Here is a 27774-nt window from a genome sequence, read left to right as displayed (position 1 = left end):
TCCTGTCAGCACCGAGCCGCCGCCGCCATCTTCCGGGGGTTTGAAAATGGCGGCCCGGCGACGGCCAATGGGAAGGACCGCCCGTTGCTAGGAGACGCCGAGTCCCGCCCCCTGCGTCTGTACCGGAAGCGGAAGGAGGGTGGGGGCGGGCCAACCTGGCGGATTGCACAACCAGGCTGGGTCCCGGGCTGGGCTCCGTGCTTCCGCTTGTCGGAATGGGAGCGTTTTACTGATTTCCTCTGCTTGTCTGCTATGGAGGTGGAGTCCCGTGCAGCAGCGGGAGGATTCAGTTTTTGCAGATGCGCTACTGTCAGCTGGCTCACATCATGTTAATCCGTTTTGATTTTTTCCCCCTTTTGTTGTAAATTATTTGACTATATATGCGGGGGCTTATTTCTGTGCTCCCTCTTCTGCTTATTCAATATGCGTCAGCTTTTATGACAATACTGCACACTGTTTTAATTACTGTCGTTTTAAACTGTAGTCTGAAACCAGGCAAAATGATGCTCTGTCTTCTTCTGTTCTTTCTCAAGATTGCTTCAGCTGTTGGCTGTCTTATTATTTCCATACAAATTTTAGGATAGCTCTGTTTCTGTGAAAAGAGCCATTAGAATTTTGATAGGGATTGCTTTCCAGGGTGAACGACAATGGACAGTTTCAAAGAAGGCACTTTGGCACAGCAAATGAAGGGTGACCACACGCATCCCAACACATTCTGTTTTTACAGTCTCATGTCTTGTTTTACTATATTATCTATTTCCCAATACGTTCTGTTTTTCTGTCCAGCCATGCATGATACCAAGAGCATTACCATACTGCTTTGCTTAGTTGGACATTTAAGCATTTTATTTATTAATTCAGAGAGAGAGAGAGATGTGAGAGCATGTTCAAGAGAGACCAGAGCACTGCTCATCTATGACAAATGTGGTGCCAAGGATGGAACCAAGGACCACAGGTAAGCAAGCCCGGTGCTGTACTCCAGAGCTATCTCCCAGCCTCAAAAGAATGTCTTGAAAATGTTGATGAATAAGATAGCAAAGAATTACTAGATTAAACAATCATCCCTTTGAAGAGGAAGTAAGTTCATGACATTTAATGCAATAACTAAGACTATTGGGTATAAATACAGTAGCCTGTTTTGTGTATTCTCTACGTTCTAGGCTGTCTTCTTTTAAGCTGATAAAATGGTTTTTAACACACACAAAACCCATTTTTATTATCAACCGTCAATGATGCCGGGCTAGTGTGGGGGTGCCTCTTCTTGGGCATGTACTCTCTGGGTTGGAGAGAACACAATCGGAACTAGCCTGGGCTGCTCCTCACTCAGCAACAGTAGAGAGATGACCCAGGAACAAAGCTGGTGGTGGTGAGGCGATTCAATTCTTTATTGATCAGAGAGCCAAGGCTTTTTTTTTTTTAAATTATTTATTCCCTTTTGTTGCCCTTGTTGTTTTACTATTGTAGTTATTATTGTTGTTATTGATGTCGTTGTTGGATAGGACAGAAAGAAATGGAGGGAGGAGGGGAAGACAGAGAGGGGGAGAGAAAGACAGACACCTGCAGACCTGCTTCACTGCCTGTGAAGTGACTCCCCTGCAGGTGGGGAGCCGGGGACTCGAACTGGGATCCTTATGCCTGTCCTTGGGCTTGGTGCCACGTGCGCTTAACTGCTGCGCTACTGCCCGACTCCCGAGCCAAGGCTTTTTAAAAGTTTGACCCGGAAGTGACACGTTGGAAATGGAAATGGCTTGACATGGTTTGGAAAGGGGCAAAGAAAGGCAAAAGGGTGCTGGGAAAGGTAGGAACTTCCTTAGCAACTGTTGTGAGGGCTTTAACTGGTCAGATTAATAATACCCTGCAGGCAGGGAGGGTCTTGAGGGTACAAAGAAGATAGATCAGAGAAATGGAATGGGAGGGGATCTTTCAGGCAAAATAATGATTATGTAGATAATTAAGGAGCAGGCCATAGTATCAGGAATGCAGGGTGCTTTGTGAGGCAGGGAGTCTGATAAGACAGGGCAAACCTTGGGGGGTCGTGTCCCTCCTCACTCGACCTCTCAGTAGAGAGAGAGATTGACAGGATGGATGTCCCCTCAAGTCAAGCCCTGCCAAGCTCAACCACATCTTCACAATTTCCCTACAAACATGAATTTGTTTATTTTTAATTTTTATTTATTTATTTATTATTGGATAGAGACAGAGATTGAGAAGGGAGGGATAGAGACAGACACCTGCAGCTTCATGAAGCTTTCCCCTTGCAGGTGGGGACCAGGGGCTTGAACCTGGGTCCTTGAGCACTGTAGTGTGTACACTTAATCAGGTGCACCACCACTTGCCCCCCCCCCCAACATGATTTTGTACCACTCAAGAGTCTTGGCTTGCATCATTTCACCTTTGCTATTTAGGGATAGAGAAAGGTACCATAGCTGCATTTCAATCCCCCACTGGACATGTGATCACAGGTCTGGAATCAATACTTTCTGGGACCAGCATGTGCTGTGTGGATGAGGAGTGCTTGTGAGCACACATGGGGTTATAAATAATAACTGTAATCATTTTTTGAAAAAGCAAAAAGCCGGGGGTTGGATGGTAGCGCAGCAGGCTAAGCGCACGCAGTGCAAAGCGCAAGGACCGGCATAAGGATCCCAATTCGAGCCCCTGGCTCCTCACCTGCAGGGGAGTCACTTCACAGGCGGTGAAGCAGGTCTGCAGGTGTCTCTCTTTCTCTCCCCCTCTCCGTCTTCCCCTTCTCTTTCCATGTCTTTCTGTCTTATCCAACAATGATAACATCAATAACAACAATAATAACTGTAACAACAATAAAAAACAAGGGCAACAAAAGGGGAGGAAAAAAGGCAAAAATCCCAGGAGATGATGACTGATTAGAGCACTGTACTTACAAGCATAAGGTCCTGAGTTCAGCCCCCAACATCTCATGTGCCAGAGTGGTGCTCTGGTTCTCACTCTAGTGATAAATCAACAAAACAAACAAACAAAAACCAGAAAAAAGTCTATTTGAGTCATACTCCTTCCTGTCTCATCCCAACCAGTACGAAACACACTACACCTCAAGGAGGGTTACAACAACAAAAAAGACTTGTGTGGTTTCCATATAGGTGTACGTTGGAAGTGACAACTGAGTCATCTGTAGCTGGGAACACTTTTGTCTCAGGTGTCCAGGGCCCACACAGTCTACCTGGAGGCCAGAGATTGGGAAAGAGGTTGGGCTGCTTTAAATGAGTCAGGCTTCAGGCCCTCACGTGGGGTCACTTCCTGTCCGTGATAAAGTCTACCTGGGCCAGCTCTCCGTCATTACCAAAGGCACTGGACAGCATGGTAAGTGACTGTGGGCACTTTCCTGTTGGCAGTGTTCCTTTGGTATTGTCTGAAATGCTCACATTGAAATTGTCACATATGGTCCTCTCCTCCCACCAAACAAGCCTTTATAAATTCTTTGCTTCTTAAATGAAAGTTTAACTTCTTTCTTTCTATACCCTTGTATGTGTGATGCTCTCCCCAGTTCACCTGTAGTTCTGTGGCTTTTTATGATTTACTCCTGTACTTGCTTACTGGTTGACTGTCTTTGCCCTTCCTTCTGTTTTTCATATGGATTTCAATCCTGTTGTGATGATTTTTTTTTTCTGTAGAAATTAATTGCTTCACTATTAGTTATGCTTTTCAAATTTCTGGGGACTTCGAACCAGAGTTCCTTTGTTGAGCTCATAAAAGCTGGCAGGGCAAAGGGTACAGATGTCTCTCTCCGCTCTTGAGTTTCAGTCTTTGGAGAAGATAATAACTCCAAGAACTCCAACTGGGATCATCGTGGTTCCTCTTTCTCTTTGCTCTCCTTTTTTGCCAGGCCCAACTTCTAGTATCTTAGACTCTTCTGAAACAGAAGCAACTTTTCAAGCTGCTTTCCTGTCTTAATCTTCTCATCCCATTGGTCTTCTTGCCAACATTAGAACCTTTTTTTAATATTTTTTTTAAAAAATCTTTATTGGATAGAGACAGACAGAAATCGAGAGGAAGGAGGTGATAGAGATGGAGAAAGACAGAGAGACCCCTGCAGCCCTGCTTCACCCACTTGCAAAGCTTTTCCCCTACAGTGGGGAAGAAGGGGTTCAAATTGTAACACGTGCACTCCAGCAGGGGCATTGTGACACAGCCCCTCTTGACAACATTTTAAGGCTGTTTCCACTGTTTTGCTCTTGCAAGTTTTCCTTTCCTTCATGAGGTGTCATATGCTTTACATTGGTTTGTTCTAGCCCTCCCCCGCCAAGAGAATTGGATCAGTCCTATTAATTTCGCGGGCCTGCTTGGCCCCGCCCCAAGGAACCCCGGGAGAGGGTTCCCGAGTACGAGAGTTCGAGGGTTCCTGAGTTCGAGAGTGCCAGAGTTCCTGAGTTCCTGAGTTCGAGAGTGCGAGAGTTTCTGAGTTCGAGAGTAAGGGAGAGGGTTCCTGAGTTCCAGAGAAAAAGAAAGAGTGCTTGCGCCGCCGCAAAGAGACAGCAGAGTTCTGTTTGGTGATTAGTTTGTCTTAGTTTGTGAATCGTTGTTCCTGAATAAAGAAATACAGCTTCCCTGCCCAGCCGTTGTCTCCGCGTCTGTTACCCGCCCGTGAAGCTAGCCGGCCGGGCAAGAGCCTTCCGAAATTTTAACAACAATGAGGGAGGCTGTGATAATGGAAATGTCATGGAAATAATGTGTGTGCTGTGTGTTATTTAATTTTGCAAGACACTCTGTGTGGTGGGGGGGAGAGTGGGCAAAAGGTACAGGAGCTCTTTCTGTATTAATTTCTCTTATTGTGACCACAGCCATATGCGGTTCCACAATTACTATTTATCTCAAAATAAAAAGGTAATTAAAAATGCATCTTCCTAGTAACTCCCATCATCAGCATGTCACTAGTGTAGACTTTACAGGGTGGATAGCCAGTGGGCATTTAACATTATTATTTTTTATTTATTTATTTTTTAAAAGAATTAAAAAATATATTTTATTTTATTTTATTTATTGATTCCCTTTTGTTGCCCTTGTTGTTTTATTGTTGTAGTTATTATTGTTGTTGTCGTCGTTGTTGGATAGGACAGAGAGAAATGGAGAGAGGAGGGGAAGACAGAGAGGAGGAGAGAAAGATAGACACCTGCAGACCTGCTTCACCGCTTGTGAAGCGACTCCCCTGCAGGTGGGGAGCCAGGGTTCTTTAACATTATTTTTATATGTCTTCTTCTGCACTCATAAGGATTTTTGACCCGTGAAATAGAATTTTCTTTCTTTTTTTTTTTTTTAGAAGTTGATTTTTTAAAATTAGTGATTTAATAGTGATCAACAAGATTGTGGACAAGAGAGGTACAATTGCATGCAATTCCCATCACCAGAGTTTCATATCCCATCCCCTCCATTGGAAGCTTCCTTACTCTTTACCCCTCTTGGGGTATGGACCAAAGATCTTTATGGGATGCAGAAGGTAGGAGGCCTGGCATCTGTAACTGTTTATCTACTGGACATGGACATTGGCAGGTTGATCCATATCTCCAATCTGAAACAGAATCTTCTCACAAATAATGTAGCAGTGACATCTGTCACTGATGTCAACTGCTTTGTTAATATGACTGTGATCAGATTAGAAGCTGTGCATATTCATTTTCCCAGAAGTGGAAACAAGTACCGTCATCAAGATAGGGAAATGAAGATAAGGAAGACTGAGTTTACCTTATAGCAGGACCCACTCCTTAACTGAAAAGAATCTAGAGTGGAACGGATATTTCATGGAGTGATTTTTTTTTTTTTTGGCCTCCAGGGTTATCACTGGGGCTCAGTGCCTGCACTATAAACCCACTGCTCATGGAGGTTATTTTTTTCCCATTTCTGTTGCCCTTGTTGTTGTTGTTATTGCTGTTGGATAGGACAGAGAGAAATCAAGAGAGGAAGGGAAGACAGAGGAGGAGACACCTGCAGACTTGCTTTACCACTTGTGAAGAGACCCCCCTGCAAGTGGAGAGCCGGGGGCTCTTACAGGGATTCTTAGGCCAGTCCTTGTGCTTCATGCCACGTCCACTTAAGCTGATACATTACCGCCCAGCCCCCTCATGGAGTGATCTTTTAATGGCCAGTTTGGATAAGCAGGGAGAGGCCAAGAGAAGAATTGGCAGATGGCAGCCATCACTGTGCTGGAACAGTTACGGGATTATTCCAGCTCATTTCTTTCTTTCTTCTTCTTTTTTTTTTTTTCAACACATTTTATTTATTAATGAGAAAGATAGGAGATAGAGATAGAAATAGATAGAGATAAAGAGAGAGAACCAGACATCACTCTGGTACATGTGCTGCTGGGGATTGAACTCAGGACCTCATGCTTGCGAGTCTAGTGCCTTAGCCACTGCACCACCTCCCGGACCACCGTCCAGCTCATTTCTGCTGAGATTGAAAAGGCACAACATCACTCCACAGTGCCGGTCACTTGGGTCCCAGAACAAAGGAGGAGCAGCAGTTGGTTTTAATATGTGGGTGGTTATTTTCGTGAGCAAATATAGTGGGTTCGTCACACTTGCACTGAACGGTGACGGCGATGTTGAGAGAAATTTGCACATACGGGATTTTAATAATGGCAAACGAGTATCTTCTTCCAGCTGGGTTCATTTGAAATTTTTTTAAATTAAAATTTTTTTATATTTATTTATTTTCTCTTTTGTTGATCTTGTTGTTTTTTATTATTGTTGTGGTTGTTGTTATTGTTGTCATTGTTGTTAGATAGGACAGAGAGAAATGGAGAGAAGAGGGAAAGACAGAGAGGGGGAGAGAAAGACAGACACCTGCAGACCTGCTTCACTGCCTGTGAAGTGACCCCTCCTGCAGGTGGGGAGCCAGGGGCTCGAACCAGGATCCTTCTGCCAGTCCTTGCTCTTCGAGCCACATGCACTTAACCTGCTGTGCTACCGCCCAACTCCCTTAATTTTTTTGTTATCTTTATTTATTTATTGGATAGATACAGTCAGAATCAAACGTAAGGGACAGACAGAGTGGGAAAGAGACAGAAAGACACCTTCAACCCTGCTTTACCACTTGCAAAGCTTTCCCCCTGCAGGTGGGGACCAGGGGCTTGAACCTGGGTCCTTGTGCATTGCAACACTTGCGCTCAACCAGGTGCGTCACTACCTGGCCCCACATTTGAATCTTAATCCAAGGAACCCAGTTTGGGTATGTATGGCAGCTCATGTGCTGGGAAGATTTGAAGCCCAGGAGGAGGGGAGAGAGAGCATTCTTCTCTGAAGGGACAGGCTCAGAAGAACTGTCTAAGTTCGGTTTATTATGTGCCAGGCAGAGGGAAGAATGTTTGCAGGACGTGAAGTTCTTTCTAAAGGGATTTTGCAGCCTTGGTTGTGAGAGTCAACAGCTGCCCAGGGAAAGAGGTGAGGGGTGTCCTGCTTGGATAGTGAACTTGATTCTTTGGAGCACAGAGGGCTTGGTTTCGCCTTGGGAATCCAGGAGACAAAGTACAGAGTTTGATGCATTGGACTGGAACAGAGTCCAGATCAAACTACAAGGGTGTGACCATTGGAGTACACTGTCCAGCTACAGCTGGGGTGTGTGTGTGTGGGGGGGGGGTTGGTTCATGTGCAGCCTGGCATCACTCTTGCATTTGAATCTTTTATTTTAAAAAAAAATTTATTTATTCCCTTTTGTTGCCCTTGTTGTTTTATTGTTGTTGTTATTATTGTTGTCACTGTTGGATAGGACAGAGAGAAAATGGAGAGAAGAGGGGAAGACAGAGAGGAGGAGAGGACAGACACCTGCAGACCTGCTTCACTGCCCGTGAAGCGACTCCCCTGCAGGTGGGGAGCCAGGGGCTCGAACCGGGATCCTTATGCTGGTCCTTGTGCTTGGTGCCATGTGCGCTTAACCCACTGTGCTACCGCCCGACTCCCTCTTTTTCATTTTTATGTGTGATTAGTAGTGGCTACAAGGTTGAAGATTGTAAGATGACAGGGTACATAGTTGCACGACACATTCACCACCGAGTTCCGTGTCCCCACCTCCCACCTTCCATAGACAACCACTGTTGGGTAGTATGCCAGCTCCCCCGGCTTAAAGCTTCTGTCTCTAGAAATCATGACTGCATCCAGCATTTTTTTTTAAGTCAATGTCATACACAAATTCAGTCATTCAAATCACTCTCTTATGAAACACAACTGAAAGCAGACAGCAAACTTAAGATATTCAGAGAGAACAACGAGGGGGAAATCGAGAGAAAAGCCATAGGCAGCTCTTGCTTCTTTCACCTTGAACCAGATTATCCAGATCTCACCATGTAGCATCATGAGTCCCTGGATGGCCCTAGTCCAAAAAGCTCCTCGAAATTCCATTTCTGATGGTTCCTGCTGGATTGCTGCAGGCACCCATTTTTAAGTGTCTTCCCATCGAAGAAAGAATCAGGAAGGTAGAACTAACTAGTTTCTCCATTCTTGGGGGTTGGAGAGAACCCAACTGGAGCCGACCTAGGCTGCTGCGTGGGAGAGGGATCAGGAACTCGTGCTGAGCTAACGTGGCAGCAGATACACTCTGGAACTCTCGGAGCCGGAAAGCAATTCCAAGTGTTTTTACTCAGAAAAGCAGCTTGTATATATACTAGCCAAGTAGGGTGGAAACAGGGTGTGACGTAGAGAGGGTGGAGCGAAAAGACAGTGGTGGAAATCAGGGTGACTATGAGAGGGGGCGGAGCAAAAAGACACCATGAACCAGTGGGGATTAAACCAATGCGCTGCAGGCAGGGTGGTGCTTAGTTAACAGTGGTTTATGTAAATAGACCGCAGCTTTAAGTGGGATCAAACTAATGCCCTGCAGGCATACCGGTGCTTAGTTAAGCAGAATTAGAGACAGGAGCTTTAAGCCGGGGGAGCTGGCATACTACCCAACAAACCACCATAATTCTCATAGAGTCTTAGAAACAGTTTGCTTGTTTTCTGTTTTTTTTTTCCCTTTTTCTTCCTCCTTCCCAAATTCATGTTATCAGTTCTCTAGATTCTGCATACGAATGAAACCATCTAGTAACGGCCTTTTATCTCTTTATTTATTTTGCTAAGCATAATCACGTCCAGTTCCATCCATTTTGTCCCTAAACGACTAAATATCAGCTTTTTTTTTTTTTTAACTGCAGGTAGTATTCCATGGTAGTATCCCATAACTTCTTTAGCCCATCATCTGTTGGTGGGCACTTAGGCTGCTTCCACTCTTTGGAGATTATTGTCTTTTCCCGTTTACTGGGTTGCTTTGCAGTTGAATTTTTGGTTGTAGAGAAGGAGCAATGCATCAGACTGGTGCCTCTCAGCCCAGTGGGTCTCATCAAGGCAGATAAGTGGTTCCTCTCCCTGTAAGACTGCTGTAGAGACTTGCTCCGAGATTCACCAGTGTTCCAACCTGTGCCCCTTCAGATTTTTAAGATTGAATTTACGCCTCACACTTAGATGATTAGATAGCCATGTCTACTTAAATTACAAAAAAAAAAGTCGTTTGACTTTTATATAAGAGTGAAAGGTATTGTCTAGTATTTTGTGTAGTTGAGGTTCATGAGCATAAAGAAAACCAGTAAAGTTTAAATCAGGAAAGAAATGTCTTTCCACCAAGATGTAAAAGAGGTACTATTTTGGTGCACTAAAAAAGGGACTCTTTAAGGGCCAGGTGGTGGTGCACCAGGTTGACTCCACCTGTTACCACATGCTAGGACTCAGGTTTGAGCCCTCACCCCCCACCCCCGCCTGCGGGGGGGGGGGTTTGCTTCATGAGCAGTGAAACAGGTCTGCAGGTCTTTCTCTTTCTCTCTCTCTTCCCCCTCTACCTCTCCCTCCCTTCTCAATTTCTCTTTGTTATCAAAACCAAATAAAAAGGAAAAATGATCACCAGAAGCAGTAGATTTGTAGTGCCAGCATTAAGCCCCAGCAATAATTCTGGTGGCACTTAAAAAAAAAAAGACTCTTCTATGTTTAGTTTTAGCTGTATTTGACATCACACTTTGTACTTAATCATACAGCTGGTACGCTCGTTACTTAATATTTTATCACTAACACCTCCTGGGTCCTAATTTTAGTGGGTGAATCGATTGCTCAGCTTTTGGTCAAGAGATAAGTAGACTGGTTCTTGGATTTCATTCTTGGAAATAATTACACTGTGGGTACCATTGTGTCCAGGCATTTGTGTTTAGACTAGTTCATTGATTCATTCTTTTTATTCTCCATCCCTCCTCCCCAGTCTGCTAGGACTTCACACCAGCATGCTTCCACTGCTCCTAGTGGATTTTTTTTTCCCTTTTAAATTTCAGACAAGAGAGGTAGGGTGAGAGAGACACACACACAGAGACAGAGAGATACCACAGTATCATTCCATCATTCATGGAATACTTCTTGGTACCATGCATGGCACTCCTCGGTTGTACTGAGAGCCTGAGTCCTGGTAAGGTATGTACTTTACCAAATGAACTCTGTCCTGGCCCCTAGATTAGTTCATGTTTTATGTATCATTTCATAACTGCCTCACATAGTTTTTAATGGATGTGTGTAAAATTGATTTACATGTAACCCTAACATTACCATGTCTGTTTGTTATCATGATAACAGCTTTACATTTCAGGGTTATTAAATCTATTGCCTCTTGCCTTGGTAATTTTTCCACTACTTTTAAGGTTAGAACGCCTGTCCTTGTGTGTGTGTGTGTGTGTGTGTGTGTGTGTGGTGAGGGGAGAGGAATGACTTAGGAAGAGTGCCAAGCTTGCATGCCTGGACCCTTGGCTTCAGTCCTTGGTATTGCCTATGCTTTGACCTCTTCTTATGAAATAGTCAACATAAACCTTAAAATAAAAAAGAAAGAAAAAGGAAAGAAAAAAAGAAAGAAAGAAGAGAAAATTGTCCTTACTTAGACCCTGCAAACAGCAAATGCAAATTTTCACTGCATGAAAGGCACCATCTTTAATTCATCCACAGAAAGCCTAAGGTGACAAAGTAGTACATGGACACTGGTTTCATTCTCTTCTGCTAACTAGCTAGTATTTTCCTGTGTGAGTCAGTCTGCTGGGCTAGATGTGTTCTGTGAACAGGTGCCGTCTGTGTATCTATGTGTGATGGCATCTTAACCCCAGCCCAGGGGACAGCAGGTGCTTAGTCTGCAATGTCCACAGGGTCCTTTGAGTGGAGGGGGAGCCTGGATTCCTTTGTGCCCCAGTGAGTTTTGGTTCCTCATGGGTGGGCTGTGTTTCTGCCCTCTGCCACTGCACCATCCTGCCTCTTGTCCGAGAAGCCTGCTGGGCCCTGACTTCCTGGCTCGTTTCAGAGGGAGTGCCTTTCTGTGCACATGGGCCAGGCTGGCGTCCAGCTCGGGGATGCCTGCTGGGAGCTCTTCTGCCTGGAACATGGGATCCAGCCTGATGGCTCGGTTCTGGACCGTGCACCGCAGCCGTTGGAGGAGGCCAGCGTGGAGCTAGGGGCTGGCTCTGTGGATTCCTTCTTCTGTGAGACCAGAGCTGGGAAGCATGTGCCCAGGGCGCTCTTCGTGGACCTAGAGCCCACCGTCATAGGTAATGTGGACACAACCAGGCCCTGGCCCAAACTCACAGCTCACGTGTCTGTGGCTGGGTGATCATGTGGATCATCTCACATGGGCCTCGCCCAAACCCAGAGTCCCCTGTAGTGGCCACTCAACCCCCACCCCAGGAGGGGCCAACACTGGCATGTTCACGGTGGCATGGTGCCCACTGCCTGACCGGAAGACTGGCCTCCTGGATGGTTAGAGCTCAGGGTGGGTGGGGGAAGCAGTGGCTGGGAGGCTGGGACCACAGTGGGGGTTTGGCGTCTGGGCTTCTGTAAAGAAGGAAGGCAGAGTGTCTGAGGGGGGAGTGGTTCTGGGTGGACTTGTGGCTCTGAGGGCGAGAAACCTAGCACCACCCTCACCCCCAAACGTCTAATGATGGTGTGAAAATCCCATCCGGATTTCCCAGAATGCTGGTCAGGACCCTAGACCAGGCACCTGAGTCATGAGCACAAGGAGGAGGTGCTAGGAAGATGAGGGGTGGTGGTGGTGGTCTGTGTGCGCTTAGGCAAGGCAGTGCTGTCGTCGCAAGCCTCTGAGAAGGGGGACTTTACTGCCAGAGCAAAGAGACCTCGCCACCCTCAGGCTCCCGCTTGCTCTGTCAGGGAGAAATAGGCTTCCTTCCTTACATTTCTTCCTGAACACAGCCCAGGAGTGTCAAGTGACAGGCAAAATAGTCTGTCTGGAGTTGCATGCCTGCTTATTATTTTTTATTTTTATTGCCTCGAGGGTTATCGCTGGGAATTGGTGCTGGCACTGGCAAACGCTAGAAGAAGAAGGTGCTGGCACTATGAATCCACCAGTCCTGGAGGCTTTTTTTTCTTTGTTTCTTCCTACTTTATTTAATAGGACAGAGAAATATTAAGAGGGGAAGGGGAGACAGGAGAGAGAGAGAGAGAGAGAGAGAGAAAGATAGACCTGCTGTAGACCTGTTTCATTGCTTATGAAGTGTCCCCCTGCAGGTGGGGAGTGGGGGCTTGAACCCGGGTCCTTGAGCAAATCCTTGTGCATAGTATTATGTACACTTAACCTACTGTGCCACCACTCCGCCCCTCACAAGTGTCTTTTAATAACTCCAACTTCATGTTTCTGGCATATGCTAATGAAAAGTAATTTGGACTCCAGGTGAATTCAATCTTTTTTTGGGGGAGAGCTACAGAATTGTGGTTTAAAAATACATGGTCATGGGCCAAAGAGACAGCTCACTTGGTAGGGAGTGTGCCTTGCCATGCCTTGAGCCCTGGTACCATATGGGAATGCTGAGACACCGGGGGAAGCTCGCTCTGCCTCTGCCTCTCTGTCTGGATGAAAAAGTGGCCTTGGCTCTATTAAAACTTGCAACCTGATAAAAGTCACAGGAAAAGCGCAAAAGTGCGGGCAGGTCTAGGGGAGTAGGGTGTGTTGAGAAGACTGTCTTGCGCTTTAGAAATCTGTATACCCCTTTGGCCATGAATGCCTCCACTCCCTGAGCGTGCTGGTCCCAAGGCCAGCCAGGCAGAGCGTCTTGAAGGTGTGTAACGTAGGCAGTTTGTCACTGGTGACTGCTGTCATCAGTACTTGTCCTGCCCCAAGGGCTCACTGGGTCCTTAAGATAGTTGAGCAGGGTGGCTCTTTCCTTGGCCCACTTGTGAAGAGAAGCCACGGAGCGTTGGGGCAGAATCAGTCTCTGGAGTGAGGTGAGGAGGCCAGCTACGCCCCAGGGAGCGGACACTCGATCTCATGCTCTTAACTGCTGCGGGGTCCTCGCCACTGAGTAATTCCAAGGTGGAGAACTGGGCTTGGTCTTCATGCACTGAGTTCTGATGTTTCTTGAGCTTCCCAGGGCTCTGACAGGTCAGCACCCTGGCAGGGCATGGGCTGGGGCCAGCAGTCCCTGACTTCCCTGCTTCCATGTGTCTAATCACCACAGCTAGTAGATCTGAGATTTCTCTTCTTTATTATTATTATTATTTTTATCGCCACCAAGGTTATCATTGGGGCTCTATGACAGTGACACTAAGAATCCACTGCTCCCAGTAACCACTTTTTCCTTTCTTTTTTCACACACACACACACACACACACACACACACACATTTTATATATATATATATATATATAGAGAGAGAGAGACAGAGAGAGACAGAGAGAGAGAGACAGAGAGAAATTGTGAGTGGAGGGGGAGATGGAGGGAAAGAGACAGACACCTGCAGCTCTGCTTTATCACTCGTGAAGCTTCCCCCCTGTAGGTGGGGGTCAGGGGCTTGAACTTGGGTCCTTGTGCATTGTAATGTGAGTACTTAACTAGATGCACCACTGCCTGGCTCCTGTTTTTTTTTTTCTCTCTCTTTTTTAAATTGATAGGGCAGGGAGAAGTTGAGAGAGGGAGGGGGAGAGTAAGAGAGAGAGAGAGAGAGAGAGAGAAGTTGCTTCACTGCTTATGAAGCAATCCTCTGCAGGGGGGGGGAGCCAGAGGCTCAAACTTGGGCCCTTGCATGAGGTAATGTGTGCATCTAACCAGTGCACCACTGCCTGGCCCATGATTTGAGATTTCCTTGCCTCCTTCAGCATCTCTTTAAAGCTTACAAGGAGGGGGGCCGGGCAGTGGTGCACCCAGTTAAGTGCACGTAGTATGAAGCACAAGGACCAGAGCAAGAATCTGGGTTTGAGCACCTGGCTCTCTGCCTACAGGGGCAAGGGGGCGCTTCAGGCCAGTGAAGCAGGTCTAGAGGTGTGTATCTTTCTCTCTCCCTCTCTATCTCCCCCGCCTCTCTCAATTTTCTCTCTCTCCTGTTAAATAAATGGAAAAAATGGGCTGACAGGAGCAGTGGATTCGTAGTGTTGGCACAGAGCCCCAGTAATAACCCTGGAGGTAAAAACAACAACAACAACAACAACAAACCAACCAACCAACCAAACTAACAGACAAAAAACTGACAAGGAATAGCTGAGACCAGTGTGTTTTCCTGGCCTCACCAGCACTCACCTGCCTATTTGCAGACAGAAAAAAAAAAAAAGCAGCTGCATGTGTGGGGAAATCGCCTCTGGTATTTTCCCAAGATCTGTGTCCACCCCGAATGTGAAAAGATGACCCGGTAGGGTCTTTGCCGATGCTTATGGATAACATGAGGCCTAGCTTGGCTGGGCTCGGCTCTGCACCGCTGTGAGAAGGAGAGGGACAGGAACTCACAGTCAGGACTGAGGGCTGCAGCCAGTGGAGGCAGAGCCTGGAGGGAGGCGGCTCCCAGCCCAGCAGCTGCCAGGTCCGCCTGCATTTGGGACGGCTGGGCTCCAGACTGTGGGGAGCTGGTGTCTAGTTTGCAGCTGCCAGGTTAGTGGGCATTTGTTGTAGCAGCACCAGAGACAGAGGAAGGGTTCGATATGGAAAGGCTTTCTGTCCTTCCCCACCCCCATGTGGGGTGAGGGGGTGTAGCATTGGGTCCAGGCCCACAGTGGAGCCGGGATGGGCGTGGGCCAGCGGACTGCTTTCCCTCTGCAGATGGGGTCCGAGCCGGCCACCACGGTGCCCTCCTCCACCCTGAGCAGTTGGTCAGTGGGAAGGAGGACGCCGCCAACATCTATGCCCAGGGCCACTACTCGGTGGGGTCCCAGGTCATCGATCTGGTGCTGGAGCGGCTCCGGAAGCTGGTGAGTGGCCCCATTTCTATGCAGGGGTCCCCCAGGCTTCCCCAGCCTGTCTCCCTGGAGCCTCCCTGGCTGCTCAGTTCTGGGGAGGAGGCTCACCCTGCTGGCTCAGCCAGCTCCTCTTTTTTAAATATATTTATTTATTATTGATAGAGACAAAGAGAAATTGAGAGGGGCGGGGAAGATAGAGAAGTAGAGAGATAGAGAGACACCTGCAGCCCTGCTTCACCACACGTGAAGCTTCCCCCCTGAAGGTGGGGACCAGGGGCTTGAACCTGGGTCATCCTCGTGCACCGTAATGTGAGTGCTTAACCAGGTGCGACACTGCCTAGCCCCAGCCCAGCTGCTCTTGATTCTTGCATCTGAGATGCAGAAGGTGATGTTGGGGTTCACGCCCCTAGCTCCAAAGAGCTGTGGCCACCATAGGCTGCAAGGTGTCCCCGGAGGGGTGATTCCATAGACAGGTGGACGGCACAAGGAGTGCCGCGAGGCTTCTGGAAGTTTCCGGGTGCTCACACCAGCTGTCCTCCGCAGGCAGAACAGTGCAGCGGGCTCCAGGGCTTCCTGCTGTTCCGAAGCTTTGGAGGCGGCACCGGGGCAGGCTTCGCGGCCCTCCTGATGGAGCGGCTGAGAGTTGAGTACGACGGCAAGACCAAGCTGGAGTTCTCCATTTACCCGGGCCCCCGCATCTCCACGGCCACGGTGGAGCCCTACAACACCGTGCTCACCACCCATGCCACCCTGGAGGCCGCCGACTGCGCCTTCCTGCTGGACAACGAGGCCCTGTACGGCCTGTGCCAACGCCGCCTGGGCATCCAGAGACCCTCGTACCCCAGCCTCAACAGGCTGGCCGCCCAGGCGGTGGCTGCTGTCACCGCCTCCCTCAGGTTCCAGGGGCCCCTGAATGTGGATCTCATCGAGTTCCAGACCAACCTGGTCCCGTACCCCAGAATCCACTTCCCCCTGACGGCCCTGGCACCCCTGGCATTGGAGGACAAGGCCTACGGCGAGGAGCCATCGGTGGCGGACATCACAGCCGCCTGCTTCCACCCGTCCAGCCAGCTGGTCCAGTGCGACCCCCAGCTGGGCAAGTACATGGCCTGTTGCCTGTTCTACCGGGGGGACGTGGCCCCCAAGGAAGTGAACGCCGCCATCGTTGCCGCCAGGTCCAGGCGCTCCATCCAGTTTGTTGACTGGTGTCCCACGGGCTTCAAGGTGGGCATCAGCCAGCATGTACCCTTGGGGCCTCCCCGGGGGGAGCTGGCTGCCACCCGCAGGGCCCTCTGCATGCTGGGCAACTCCACGGCCGTGTCCCAGGCCTGGGCCCGCCTCGACCGCAAGTTCGACCTCATGTTTGCCAAGAGGGCGTTTGTACATTGGTACCTCCGGGAAGGCATGGAGGAGGGGGAGTTCTCTGAGGCCCGGGAGGACCTGGCAGCCCTGGAGAGGGACTACGGAGAAGTGGGAGGAGGCTTCTCCTGCCACTCCAGGGCACAGAAGTGAATGCCACGTGTACCTTTTGGCGGAGTTCCCTCAGAGACAAAAGGAGAAACTGAGTCAAGCCAGACCCCAGTTCCACACTAGATCATATGAGTCAGGGTTTGGAAGGTGGCTCGGTAGGCAGAGCCTGTGCCTTTCCATGCTTGAGGCCCTGGGTTCGAGCCCTGGCACTGCATGGGAGCACCATGGATGGTGGAATGGTGCTTCGGTGTCTCTCACCTTCACACACTTTTTTCTCCTATCTCTCTCTAAAAAAAAATACAGAGTAAAAAATTCAGTCAAGGGGCCAGGCGGTAGTGCGCCTGGTTATGCACACACATTGTAGTGTGAAAAGGCTTGGGTTCAAAACTGGTCCGCCCTTAAAGGGGGGATATTTCATGAGTGGTGAAGCAGGGCTGCAGGTGTCTCTGTCTCTTTCCCTCTCTGCCTCCCCCTCCCTTCTCAGTTTCTCTCTGTCTCGATCTAACAATAAATAAATAAAGATTTTTTTAAAAAAAGATACTAAAACAAAAAAATATTGGGTGAGTCTACCTGTCCAGTGAGTACAGAGTTTTGGGTCAGTCCGTGATGTCAGCTCCTGAGACACTTCTGGAGTTTTTTTTGTTTGGATGAGAATCTGGTTTAGTTCTTCACCTTTTTATCGGAGAGATCCTGAAGCCTTCAGGTTTGTACTATCCCCTTTCCTGTTTCTGAGGAGGGAGGCAGCATATAGTGAGTATTAATGTTACCCCCCCCCCCACATCTCTGTTTTGTATGATGACCCAACACAGAATATTTTGTATTTTCTACACGACTCTTCCTTCTCCCACGTGTGTGTTTGGGTCTCTGTGCTAACTCACTCTCATTTCTTTTCTTACTGTTTTGTACTTCTGAATGTCTGCATTCACGAGTAGAGAACTGAGGGGCCTTGGAAAGGATCAGAATAAGAAGGAAGAGAGAGGGGCCAGAGGCCAGATTTCATGGCAGTGGTACAGCGCAGGAAATGACACTTGCTCTCTGCTCAAGTTTCTTCAAAAGTCCCTGCTGATTCTTGCCAACTCCCTGAGTGTCCTCTGCCTTCAGATGCAGCATTGAGGTTGAGAGGAACTCTTGTTTTCCTTTTCTTCCATAAAGCAATCACACAAGCTACTGAGTGAAATTATTTTGTGGACTGTGAATGCCAGGAAACTGTAATTGTGAACCCAGGCAATCTGGCAGCTGTGAACACTGAGGTGCATATGTATGTCCCTTCTAATTAGAGTTTGAGTGTCCTTTTGGATAAATGCCCAAGAGTGGGGTTGCTGGTAATTCCACTTTTATTTGTTGAAGGACTCTCCATACAGTCTTCCAAAGAGGCTGCATGGTGCCTGGAATTGAGTAGAAAGAACACGAATGTTCTCCCTCCCCCATTAAAAAAATTCGTGATTAAGAGTAGCTTACAAGACGGTAAGTTCCTAGTGCATAGTCCCACACCACACCCACCACTGAAATTTTGTATCCCCCAAAGGTAACCACCAGACTTCTCACAAGTCTTAGAAATGGTTTACTTGCTTCTTTTTCTCTTCTTCTCTTCAGGCTCATGTGTTTCAGTTCTCTGGATTCCACATATGAGTGAAACCACTGGGTAGTTTTACTTTATCTCTTTATATCTTTCACTAAACGCAATCACCTCCAGTTCCAGCCATTTTGTCCCAAAGGACACAATATCAGCTTTTTTTTTTTTTTGATTTCAGAGTAGTATTCCATGGAAGTTATATACCTCATAACTTCTTTTTTTAAATTTAAATTTATTTATAAAAAGGAAACATTGACAAAACCATAGGATAAGAGAGGTACAACTCCACACAATTCCCACCACCAGAACTCTGTATCCATCCTCTCCCCTGATAGCTTTCCTATTCTTTATCCCTCTGGGAATATGGACCCAGGGTCATTGTGGGATGCAGAAGGTAGAAGGTCTGGCTTCTGTAACTGCTTCCCCACTGAACATGGGTGTTGACAGGTCGATCCATACTCCCAGCCTGCCTCTCTCTTTCCCTAGCAGGGCGGGGTTGTGGGGAATCGGAGCTCTAGGACACATTGGTGGGGTTGTCTGTCCAGGGAAGTCTGGTCAGCATCATGGTAGTATCTGGAACCTGGTGGCTGAAAAGTGAGTTAACATACAAAGCCAAACAAATTGTTGACTAATCATGAACCTAAAGGCTGGAACCCCACAATCTGATGATGGGCATTTAGGTTGCTTCCACTCTTTGGCTACTGTGAATAATGCAGCTATGAACACAGGGGTACATATATCCCTTTGAATTAATGTTTGAATGTCCACTGGATAAATTCCCAAGAGTGGTACTGCTGGGTCATAAGGTAATTCCATCTTCATTTGTTTAAGGACTGTCCATACAGTCTTCCAAAGGGGCTGCCCCCTTTTGTGTTCCCACCAGCAGTGGAGCAGAGGAGCCAAGCATTTGTCCTCAGTTGAGAAGCACCAGGTGATGGCTGTGATTCCTGCGTATTGAGCTTACCCGTGCCCTCTACGTTTCTCGTCCCTTCTCCAACATTAGATTAAGTCTTCTTGTACCCTCCACTATTCCAAGGGAAAACGCTCTTTCCAAGACCCCCTCAGACCCTATTCCAGCATCACCTGTTCCCTGTAGACTCTGGGTTCTTCTCCTTTAAGAAGCTGTTTCCATCATCCAGAACTTTCAGCTGGGGCTGTGGGTAGTTGAGGTCAACTGGGGCATCTCTCAGGATTAGCAGCATGGCAGTTAACACTCACTGATGAAACATTGTTCTCCATGTGTGTAAACTGCAGCCAGCATTTTGCATCTTTCTTAGGGGTTTACTTTTTTTTTTTTGGCTAGGCGCTTTTAATGTTTCTCCTTTCAGACACCGGAGGGCACCAGTGAGGCGCTCTGGCAATGCTATCTGCCTACCACATCTTCAGTCCTTCTTCTAGCGTTTGCCCTTCTTCTGTAGCCAGTCGACAGCGTCAGGTTGAGCCTGATGTCTGCTTGTTGCTGGCTTTGAAAGTGACTGGGATCCATGTGGATTCAGTCGGTTAGGAAGGATCGTCAGTTTCCCCAATAAATGGGTACTCACGGGATGCACCACGAGAAGGTCGATGCAATGCATCCCACACGGGACAATTAGGAAGAGAGACCTGTCACAGTCAGCAGGAGCTGCGGTCAGCTCAGAGACAGAGACGCAGAATCGACAGGCTCTTAACCCTGTTTCTGAGTCTGTCACCCACTTGTGTTTTGACTGTGCTCCTGGCAGTGATGGGGTTGGCCACTGGTGAGCGCACTTACCATTTTCACTTTGTTTTCATTCAGCACAGGGCATCAGCTGAGGGCCCTGCATATGCAGAGTGACACTGAGAGGACGGGCACCACAGCGCTGGTCCACCACTCATGGAGCTTTCCCAGGTGCCATTGCAGTGCTCTCATGTGGTGCCCGGGCTTGAGCACAGGGCCTCCTGCACATTGAAGGAGGTGTGAACTCTCTCCACTGAGCTACCTCCTGGCCCCTGGTGTGTAAGTTTAGCATGCAGAAGCTTATCTGGTTTTCTTTTTTATTTATTAATGTATTATCTTATTAAACTTTTAAAAAATGTACTCATTATTTTGTTTATTTAATAAGAGAGAGAATAATTGAGAACAGAGGTAGAGGTAGAGGAGGAGAGAGACATCTTCAGTCCTGCTTCACCCCTTATGGTGATTTCCCTTGCTGGTGGGAACTGGGGACTTGAACCCTGGTCCTCACGCATGGGGAAGTGTGTGCTCAACCTGGTGTGCTGTCGCCCGGCCCCTCCACTGCTGGTATCCGAATAATCACAGGGAAGCAGCGGGCCAAGCTGGGTTCCCCTCCCCCTTGGGGCCACCGCCTGGGACTTGCTGCAGAGAGACCTAGTATCCACTGTGCTGGGTGTGGCTCATGACTCCTCTCTGTGGCCTCTGACCTGGGGATAGCTGACCACTTGCTCCCCTGCTTGTATTTCTTGGGGGGGGTATCCCCAGGGCCAGTTGGGAGCCTCCCCACCCCCGTCCCCAGCTTTCTGGGCCATGATCTCCCCTCCATCCACGCAGCCACTGCACACTCCTACTCCCTTTTCCAAGCTCCCAGGTGGGGTTCAGCTGGCTGAAGGTAGAGCAAGATAAACCAGGCTCGAGAAGTCATTGGTTTAATGGGGACAGGGAGAGAGGGAAGGGTCTGGTGAAAGGAGGACCAGCTGGGTGTCACCTAGCTTTCTTGCTGGGTTGCAGGACCAGGAGCTCCAGCTGCCTCTCCTGTGTGTGTGTGTGGGGGGTGGTGGTGGTGGTGGGGGAATGGGGAGAGGTGAGGGGAGCATTGGGGATCAGGGATGTGGGTCCCCCAGTCTGGGGAGGGAGACAGGAGAAGAGGGAGAAGGTGGGACAGCACAGGACCTCTGTTATACACTAGGGCAGGGCAGGGTGCGGTGGGCTGGCCAGCAGGGGCTTCACAGTGCTAGGGAGACCCCCACCCACAGACCAGGGTCCCAGCTGCCCCCATCCAGGTGCCTCTACTTCCTGCGCCCGATCTGCGCCATGAGGTGGGCATTGGCTGCCGCCTTGGCCCGCAGGTTCCTGGCCTTGGCGATGTCAAAGAGGACGTTCATGATACTGGTGGGCACATCCAGGGACAGCGTGAGCTTGGTGCGCCGGTCGCCCCTGGACTTGTCCAGGGATAGCCTCCCCCGAGGCTGCATGGGGGCCGGGTGCTTGAGGCGGGGGCCAGGGAGGGGCCTCTTGTTGCTGTCCTCTTGTGGCCCCCGCCACTGGCCGTCGGCCCCTCTCTTGCTCAGTGGCTGGGCAGCCTCCAGCTGGCTCTCCTTGGCCTCGGCCAGGGCCGTGTTGATGCAGCCAAAGATGGACTCAGCTTTGTAGAGCCCCGGGGACAGGCCCGAGCCTGGGGCCACTGGGAGCAGCAGCAGCAGCAGCAGAAAGTGGGCTGGGGTCAGCATCTTGGCCTGCGGAGAGACAGGGACAGACATGGGTCAGGAATGCAGGTCAGAGTCCAACAGGCAAGGCTCCTGCCAGCTGCTTTTTCTTTTAATTAAAAATTTTTTATATTTAAATTTCCTTTTGTTGCCCTTGTTGATTTTCGTTGTTGTTGTTGATGATGTCGTTGTTGTTAGATAGGACAGAGAGAAATGGAGAGAGGAGGGGAAGACAGAGAGAGGGAGAGAAAGACAGACACCTGCAGACCTGCTTCACCGCCTGTGAAGCGACTCCCCTGCAGGGGGGGAGCCAGGGGCTCGAACCGGGATCCTGATGCTGGTTCTTGTGCTTTGTGCCTCGTGCGCTTAACCCGTTGTGCCAACTCCCGCCAGCTGCTTTTTAAAAATGTATTTTTCTTTTTTTAAAAAAAATTATTTTATTTATCAATGAGAGGGACAGGAAGAGAGAGAGAGAGAGAGAGAGAGAGAGAGACCAGTTGCCAGGGATCGAACTCAGGACCTCAGGGATCGAACTCAGGACCTCACGGGATTGAACTCAGGACCTCATACTTGAGAGTCCAATGCTTTATCCACTGCACAAAAATGTATTTTTTTCTATTAATATTTATTCATGGTAGAGATAGAGAAATTGAGAGGGAAGGGGGATACATATATAGAGAGAGACCTGCAGACCTACTTTATGACTTGTGAAGCTTCTCTACCTGCAAGTGAGGACTGGGGGCTTGAACTGGGATCCTTGCACACTGTAATGTGTATGTTCAGTCAGCTGTGCCACTGCCCAGCCCCTCAGTCAAAAAATTGATTTTTTTAAATTTTAAAGATAGAGGCAGGCAGGCAGACAGGCACACACACAGACACACACACATACACACACGCACACACAGAATGAGATAGATAGATAGGTAAAAAGATAGATAGATAGATAGATAGATAGATAGATAGATAGATTACATAGAAACCACAACCCAAAACTTCCTTCAGTACAGTAGGAGGCCAGGCTTGAACCTGGGTAGCAGACATGGCGACACAATGCACTATCCAAGTGAGTTATTTCTATGTGGGGGACCTGGGTTCAAGCCCCTGGTCCTTACCTGCAGGGACAGACATGGAACAGAGCATGTGCACACTACTAAGAATGTGGGGTGTTTAATTTGGTATTTCTTCTTTTCATCTTTTGGTGGTGGCGCCAGGGCCTTGCACGTGTCTGACTTTGCTGCCCCCAGACCACCATGTCACCCAGAGAGATAGAGGCAGAAAGAGAGGGAGAGCCACCCCCACACCAAAGCCCCCCCTGGTGCCATGCCCTCTCCCGTGGGGTGCCTTGAGCCTGGACCATGTGCACAGCAAGACACTTATGCTGTCCAGTGAGTTATTTCTCTGGCATTTTACTACATTTAAAAATATTCTTTTATTCAATTTTTTATTATCTTTATTATTATTATTTACCAGAGCACCGTTCAACTCCAGCTTATGCTGGTGCAGATTGAACATGGGATTTTGGAGCCTCAGGAAGGAGAGTCTTTTTGCATCACCATTGTGCTATCTACCCCTGAGATTTTTATAATGTTTTTCTTTTCTTTTTTTAATGAGGGGGAGAGAGACCTTGTACACATCAGCACTGGTGGTCCTAGGGCTTGAGGCCTCACACATGCAAGTCCTGTGCTCTGTATGCTAAATCACCTCCCCCACCACTGGTGTGGGCTTTTGAGAAACCAGTCTGGCAGGTGGCCAGCAGCTCTGCTAAAGGTGAGCGCAGTGGACCACACTGGTGGTCACAGCCTGGCATGGCTGGAGCTTGTGGCTAGAGCGTGTGGCTGAGCTTTGTTCTCTGCTTGGCTCTGGAATCAGGACTACAGTTCATTTGCTTTCTGCTGGGTGGGACGGGAGGCCAGGTATGTGGGCTTCTCTCACACTTGTGATGAGCACAGTGGCTTCTCTCACACCCAACACGCTGCTCCCTCCCCCCTGGGCGATTACCTCAACATACATGCACCCACATAGACAAACACAAACTCACACGTATGAACAGGCTCTCTCTAGAAACCTCCATCCCCACAGTGCATTGACTGCCTTTTCATTTTCTCTTTTCTTAATTTCTGACACCGTTGACTTGCACCTGTGTGATTCTAGAGCTCCTAAAACTTTCCCTTTTAATTTCAGAGAGACAGAGAGAGGGAGAGAGACAGAGAAGGGGAGACACCATAACATCTCTGCACCATTAGTGAAGCTCCCCCAGGGGCTGTGCATAGTGCTCCCCTGTGGTGTCAGGAGCTCGAACCCAGGTTCTCACCCATGGTGAGGTGTAGACTCTAGTGAGTGAGCTTTTGCCTGGCCCCCATCTTCCTTGTGTTTGATGCTCTTTTTCTGAAGAAGCCAGGTTGTGGTCTTGGTTCAGCCCCTCGGCATCAGGACATTGAGAATGTGTTCTAGCAGGAAGAGAGCTCGCTGTGTGTGTCCAGGTGTGGGCCGCCTGTGACTGGGTGTGTGGCCCCTGTGTCTGTGTGAGCTCATGGGATAAGGTGCAGACCCCCCATCGCTGCAGGCGCTGACCCTCATTCTCTCGAGGGTCCTGGGCAGAGGACATCAACTTCATGGATTTCAATTTCCTCACCTGATGAGCAGGTCATAATCATCTCCACAGCTCTTTCTTTGGCCAGAAGATCCTCAGTAAGGGAGCCTGGCTCATGTCTGCTTCTATGCAGTAACCTGCAGCCATTCTAGCTGCTCCACACACACCAGGCAGTTCAGTGCTGCACACCACATCCTCGCTGTTATAGGAGGACCCGCCTTGCCCTGGAATCAGTCTAATATCCTTCCTCAGACTCCAGAATCAGCTGCACAGATTGTTCAGGCACAGCCTGTGGGCCCCACCCTAGAATTTCTGAACCAGCAGGTCTGGAACCAGGCCCGAGAACCTGCATTTCTATCATGTCTGCAGAGCAGGCTGATGCTCTCGGCCCAGGTTCCTCCCTTTGAGAAACCCCTTCCTCAGTATCCAGTCTACCTTGGATCAATGCAGGGTAACCTGTGGGTTCCTGGGGACAGTGGACTTTATCCTTTCTCTGAGTATGGTGTTCAGTCACGGGCATTTGGTGTGGTCCTTTCTCATGAAGCCAGCATATATTGTTTGTGCAGGAGCTGGTGGGAGCCCCTGTTTTTGCTTCACACTGAGGGGGGCATCTCCTAGCGGGGGAGCGATTTCAGATGGCTTGTTAAACCCAAAGGATTTTAAAAGCCCAAGGCAGCGCCCAGGGAAAGAGTAGAAACAGGTGGGCAAGTGGGTGGGTCTGCTCTACCCTTTCCCCAAAACCACTGTGTCTGCCTCCCCAGCCCTCCCTGGGTCTCCGTGGTAACATGTGTGATCAACCAGGGCCTGAATTTGAGTTCTTTCTGCTTCTCCTTCTGAAGAACCAGACAGAGGGAAGCTTCCCTGGCTCACCCAGACCAGACAGGTAGAACAAATCTCCTCCCCTCCCAAGAGACCTCCTAGCACCCAGGATTTTGTACAGTTGCAGACATCTGGCAAGATTCCAAAATGCATGTTGTGTCCAAGTGAATTGGGTTCCCACCTGTGGCCACACCAGAGGCTCTGACTGAGTCTCTTTCCCTGCCTGAGGAGCTGGCACCTGGCTGTTTGATTTCTTTGTTCAACCTTTTGTTCCATACATTTCCCCTCTGGACTCTCATAGGTCCCTAGCTGGGCCACTGACTCTACTGCTTGCCTTAGTTTTATTTATTTTGTTTTTTTTACTTTGAATTCACTGGGCAGCTTCTGGGGTCTGTGAGGTTTCCGGAGTCCCCAGTCTGGCTTCAGTAACTGTCTATAGTTTCTGGGGCTGAGTTCCAGAAGGGTCGCTTTGTAGAAGGCAGGGCCAGCATGCTGGCAGGGAGGTCCCTTGGGGGTGCAGTGTGTGTATGTGTGTGTGGGGGCTTTAACTCTGTTTTTCTTGCCTTCGGGGTCAGTTTGTAAATGCAATGCCTTTGAGAGTGTTACCTTCTTGGTCAAATCTCAGGTCCCCTTCAGAAGAAAGATACTGTGTGACTGTGAGTGATGGTGCGATGTCCAAACATGCCAAACTCACCTGGGGATGAGTGTCCCAGCAGCCCCTGCTCTTGTTAAGCTTGTTAAGCTCTTGGTCTCTAGCTTGGGGCAGACTCCCCGGGGGCTTGGGGGTGATGTTCCCTTATTCCTGGCAGTGGTGCGACCTTATGGAGTGAAGGCAACTGCCAGGTCCTCCTGTGCTGAGCTGCCTTCTGGTTTGTCTGAAAGGCAGGGACCTCCCTGCCCTTTCTGTGCTCACCATTTACGAGTGGCTGGGGGCCGTAGGGACCCCTGACCTGTCCCTTTGCTGCTTTGTTCTGCTTTGTTAGGGTCTGTGGGGTCAGAGCAAAGACACTCCCGGAGGGAGGCCAACTCCGTTTCCTGACATGTCCTCTCGAATTCTCTGCATTCTTTGTCCCACCCGCCTGTGACAGCACCAGCTCTCAGATCCCCACCCCCACCTGCCCCCAGCCAGCTGCTACCTCCTGGTGGATTTCAGGGTGAAGGGGCCACATCTCTACAGACTCCCCCAACTCAGCTGCCCTTGTAGGCACTTGCTTGGTGCCCCAGAAAAGCACACTACTGCTGAGAGCCTGGGGTGAGAGGGCCCCAGCTACAGCGGGAGGGGGGACCCTGTGCAGGGAGGGTGCCAGCATCCCCTTACAGCCTGAGGGTGGGGGTGGGGGTGAGGGGAGGCTGGGCTGGTCCTAACTCCTTAGTGCTCTGTCTGCCGGCACCACTGAGAAGTGGTATCAGAGAGTGTGTTTTGTTTTTTGTCAGCCAGCTGGGACTTTTGGGGGACTTGAGGAGGGGAGCAGAGCTCCCTCAACACACCCTCAGGGGAACGGTGAGGTGCAAGGTGCAGACACAGGAGAACATTGGTTTTGCTACAAACATCACGGGTGGCAGTTGGATTCATTTTCTTTTGACCTGGTTCTCAGCAGTGGTGTGTGTGTGTGTGCTGGTATGTGTGTGTATCTCTGTGAGTGTGCATCCTAGATTACTGTGTGAAGAGGAACTTGCCACCAAGTTTCTCAGAAAACATGGGTATGACAAATAGAAAGTAGACAACCCCTCTGGTCCCCCACCTCCCAGGTAGCACCTGACCATCCAGGTATCTGTCTCCTCCCTCCATTTCACCCAAAGAACTGAGACTCTGAAGGCAGAGACCCAGGATTTGAAAAGCCGCCCCCCTCTCTTACTTGCCATGGGTGAACCTCTAAACCTTTCAGCTGCCACATTCAGAAACGTCAACCCACCTTGCTTCCCAGGAGCCGGACGAGAAGGGAAGGAGGAGCAGGGAGGCAGTGGGGTGTAGCACCTGGCATCCATGCCCCCCCATCTGTAACCTGTCGTCTGGGCTGTTCCCCCAGCTGGCAGCCGATCTCTCCTGAAGGCAGGCTTGGGAGAGAGAGAGCCCTGCTGCCCTGCTGCCCCCCTGTGCAGAGCTGCTCTCTCCCCTCAGAAGTGCCTCCCCCCACATTTCTTCCCATCTAGACACAGCCATGGTTTCAACTCTGCACCTCCTGGGGCTGTCCCCTTGTCACCTCCTGCCCTCCCTTGTTCCCCAGGACAGAGGACAGGAACAGGCAGCCTCTGCAGAGAAGTCCCCACCTGCCCTTACCTGCATGTGGCCTCCCCAAGTGGGCAGTGTCAGGGCCAGGTGGGCTGGTCAGGGGACATGCCCCTGGGCTGTGAGCCGGGGTCGCCTCCTCGCTGTGGGAACCACTCCACTCCCTCACCCGAATGTCACAGACACAAGTGACAGAGCGCAGGGTGCTGTTGACACCAGGGATGAGGCGGCTGTTAAAACAGAGCCAGGGCTGCCTGTCTGTCCACGTCAGAGAGAGGACAGCAAGGCTCCAGCCTGCCTGCCCCGCCCGCACTCACCTCCCGCCTGCCCTAGCAACCTGCTTCCCCGAGGAGAGGGAGCACCAGCCTACTTCTCTGAGGAGAGGGAGCCCGGCTCCTGGCAGGAGCAGCTCCTCTGTCTGTCAGTTTGTCCATCCGCAGAGTTTCATGTGGGTGGCAGTTCTGGCTCCCTCAGCTTCCACCGCCCCTCCTGGGAGTCCAGGATTCCTCGC

The 27774-nt window shown here is 49.6% G+C and overlaps 2 protein-coding genes across 4 annotated transcripts; one reads left to right on the top strand and one right to left on the bottom strand.

Annotated features, from left to right (window-relative positions):
• Positions 1-185: 185 nt before the first annotated feature.
• TUBAL3 (tubulin alpha like 3) lies at positions 186-26002 on the top strand. Of its 3 annotated transcripts, XM_060192392.1 has the most exons (5): positions 186-955; positions 11317-11560; positions 15049-15197; positions 15729-16409; positions 24214-26002. In XM_060192392.1, the coding sequence occupies exons 1-5, from the start codon at positions 923-925 to the stop codon at positions 24367-24369; spliced, it is 1263 nt and encodes a 420-aa protein (XP_060048375.1). In that variant the 5' UTR covers positions 186-922; the 3' UTR covers positions 24370-26002. The 3 variants fall into 3 exon arrangements, with proteins under 3 accessions (XP_060048375.1, XP_060048373.1, XP_060048374.1); XM_060192390.1 differs by lacking the exon at positions 24214-26002 and having other exon boundaries at positions 15729-17147; XM_060192391.1 differs by lacking the exons at positions 186-955; positions 24214-26002 and adding an exon at positions 2951-3336 and having other exon boundaries at positions 15729-17147.
• On the bottom strand, positions 20835-27507 carry UCN3 (urocortin 3). Its single transcript, XM_007526601.2, has 2 exons — positions 27315-27507; positions 20835-21657 (listed from the first exon to the last, which is right to left on the bottom strand). Exons 1-2 carry the CDS (start codon positions 27318-27320, stop codon positions 21211-21213), a joined length of 453 nt encoding a protein of 150 aa, XP_007526663.2. The 5' UTR covers positions 27321-27507; the 3' UTR covers positions 20835-21210.
• Between the last annotated feature and the right edge of the window lie 267 nt (positions 27508-27774).

This window comes from Erinaceus europaeus, chromosome 6 (assembly GCF_950295315.1).
Source record: "Erinaceus europaeus chromosome 6, mEriEur2.1, whole genome shotgun sequence".
NCBI lineage: Eukaryota > Metazoa > Chordata > Mammalia > Eulipotyphla > Erinaceidae > Erinaceus > Erinaceus europaeus.
This window is presented reverse-complemented; position numbering and strand designations above follow the sequence as displayed.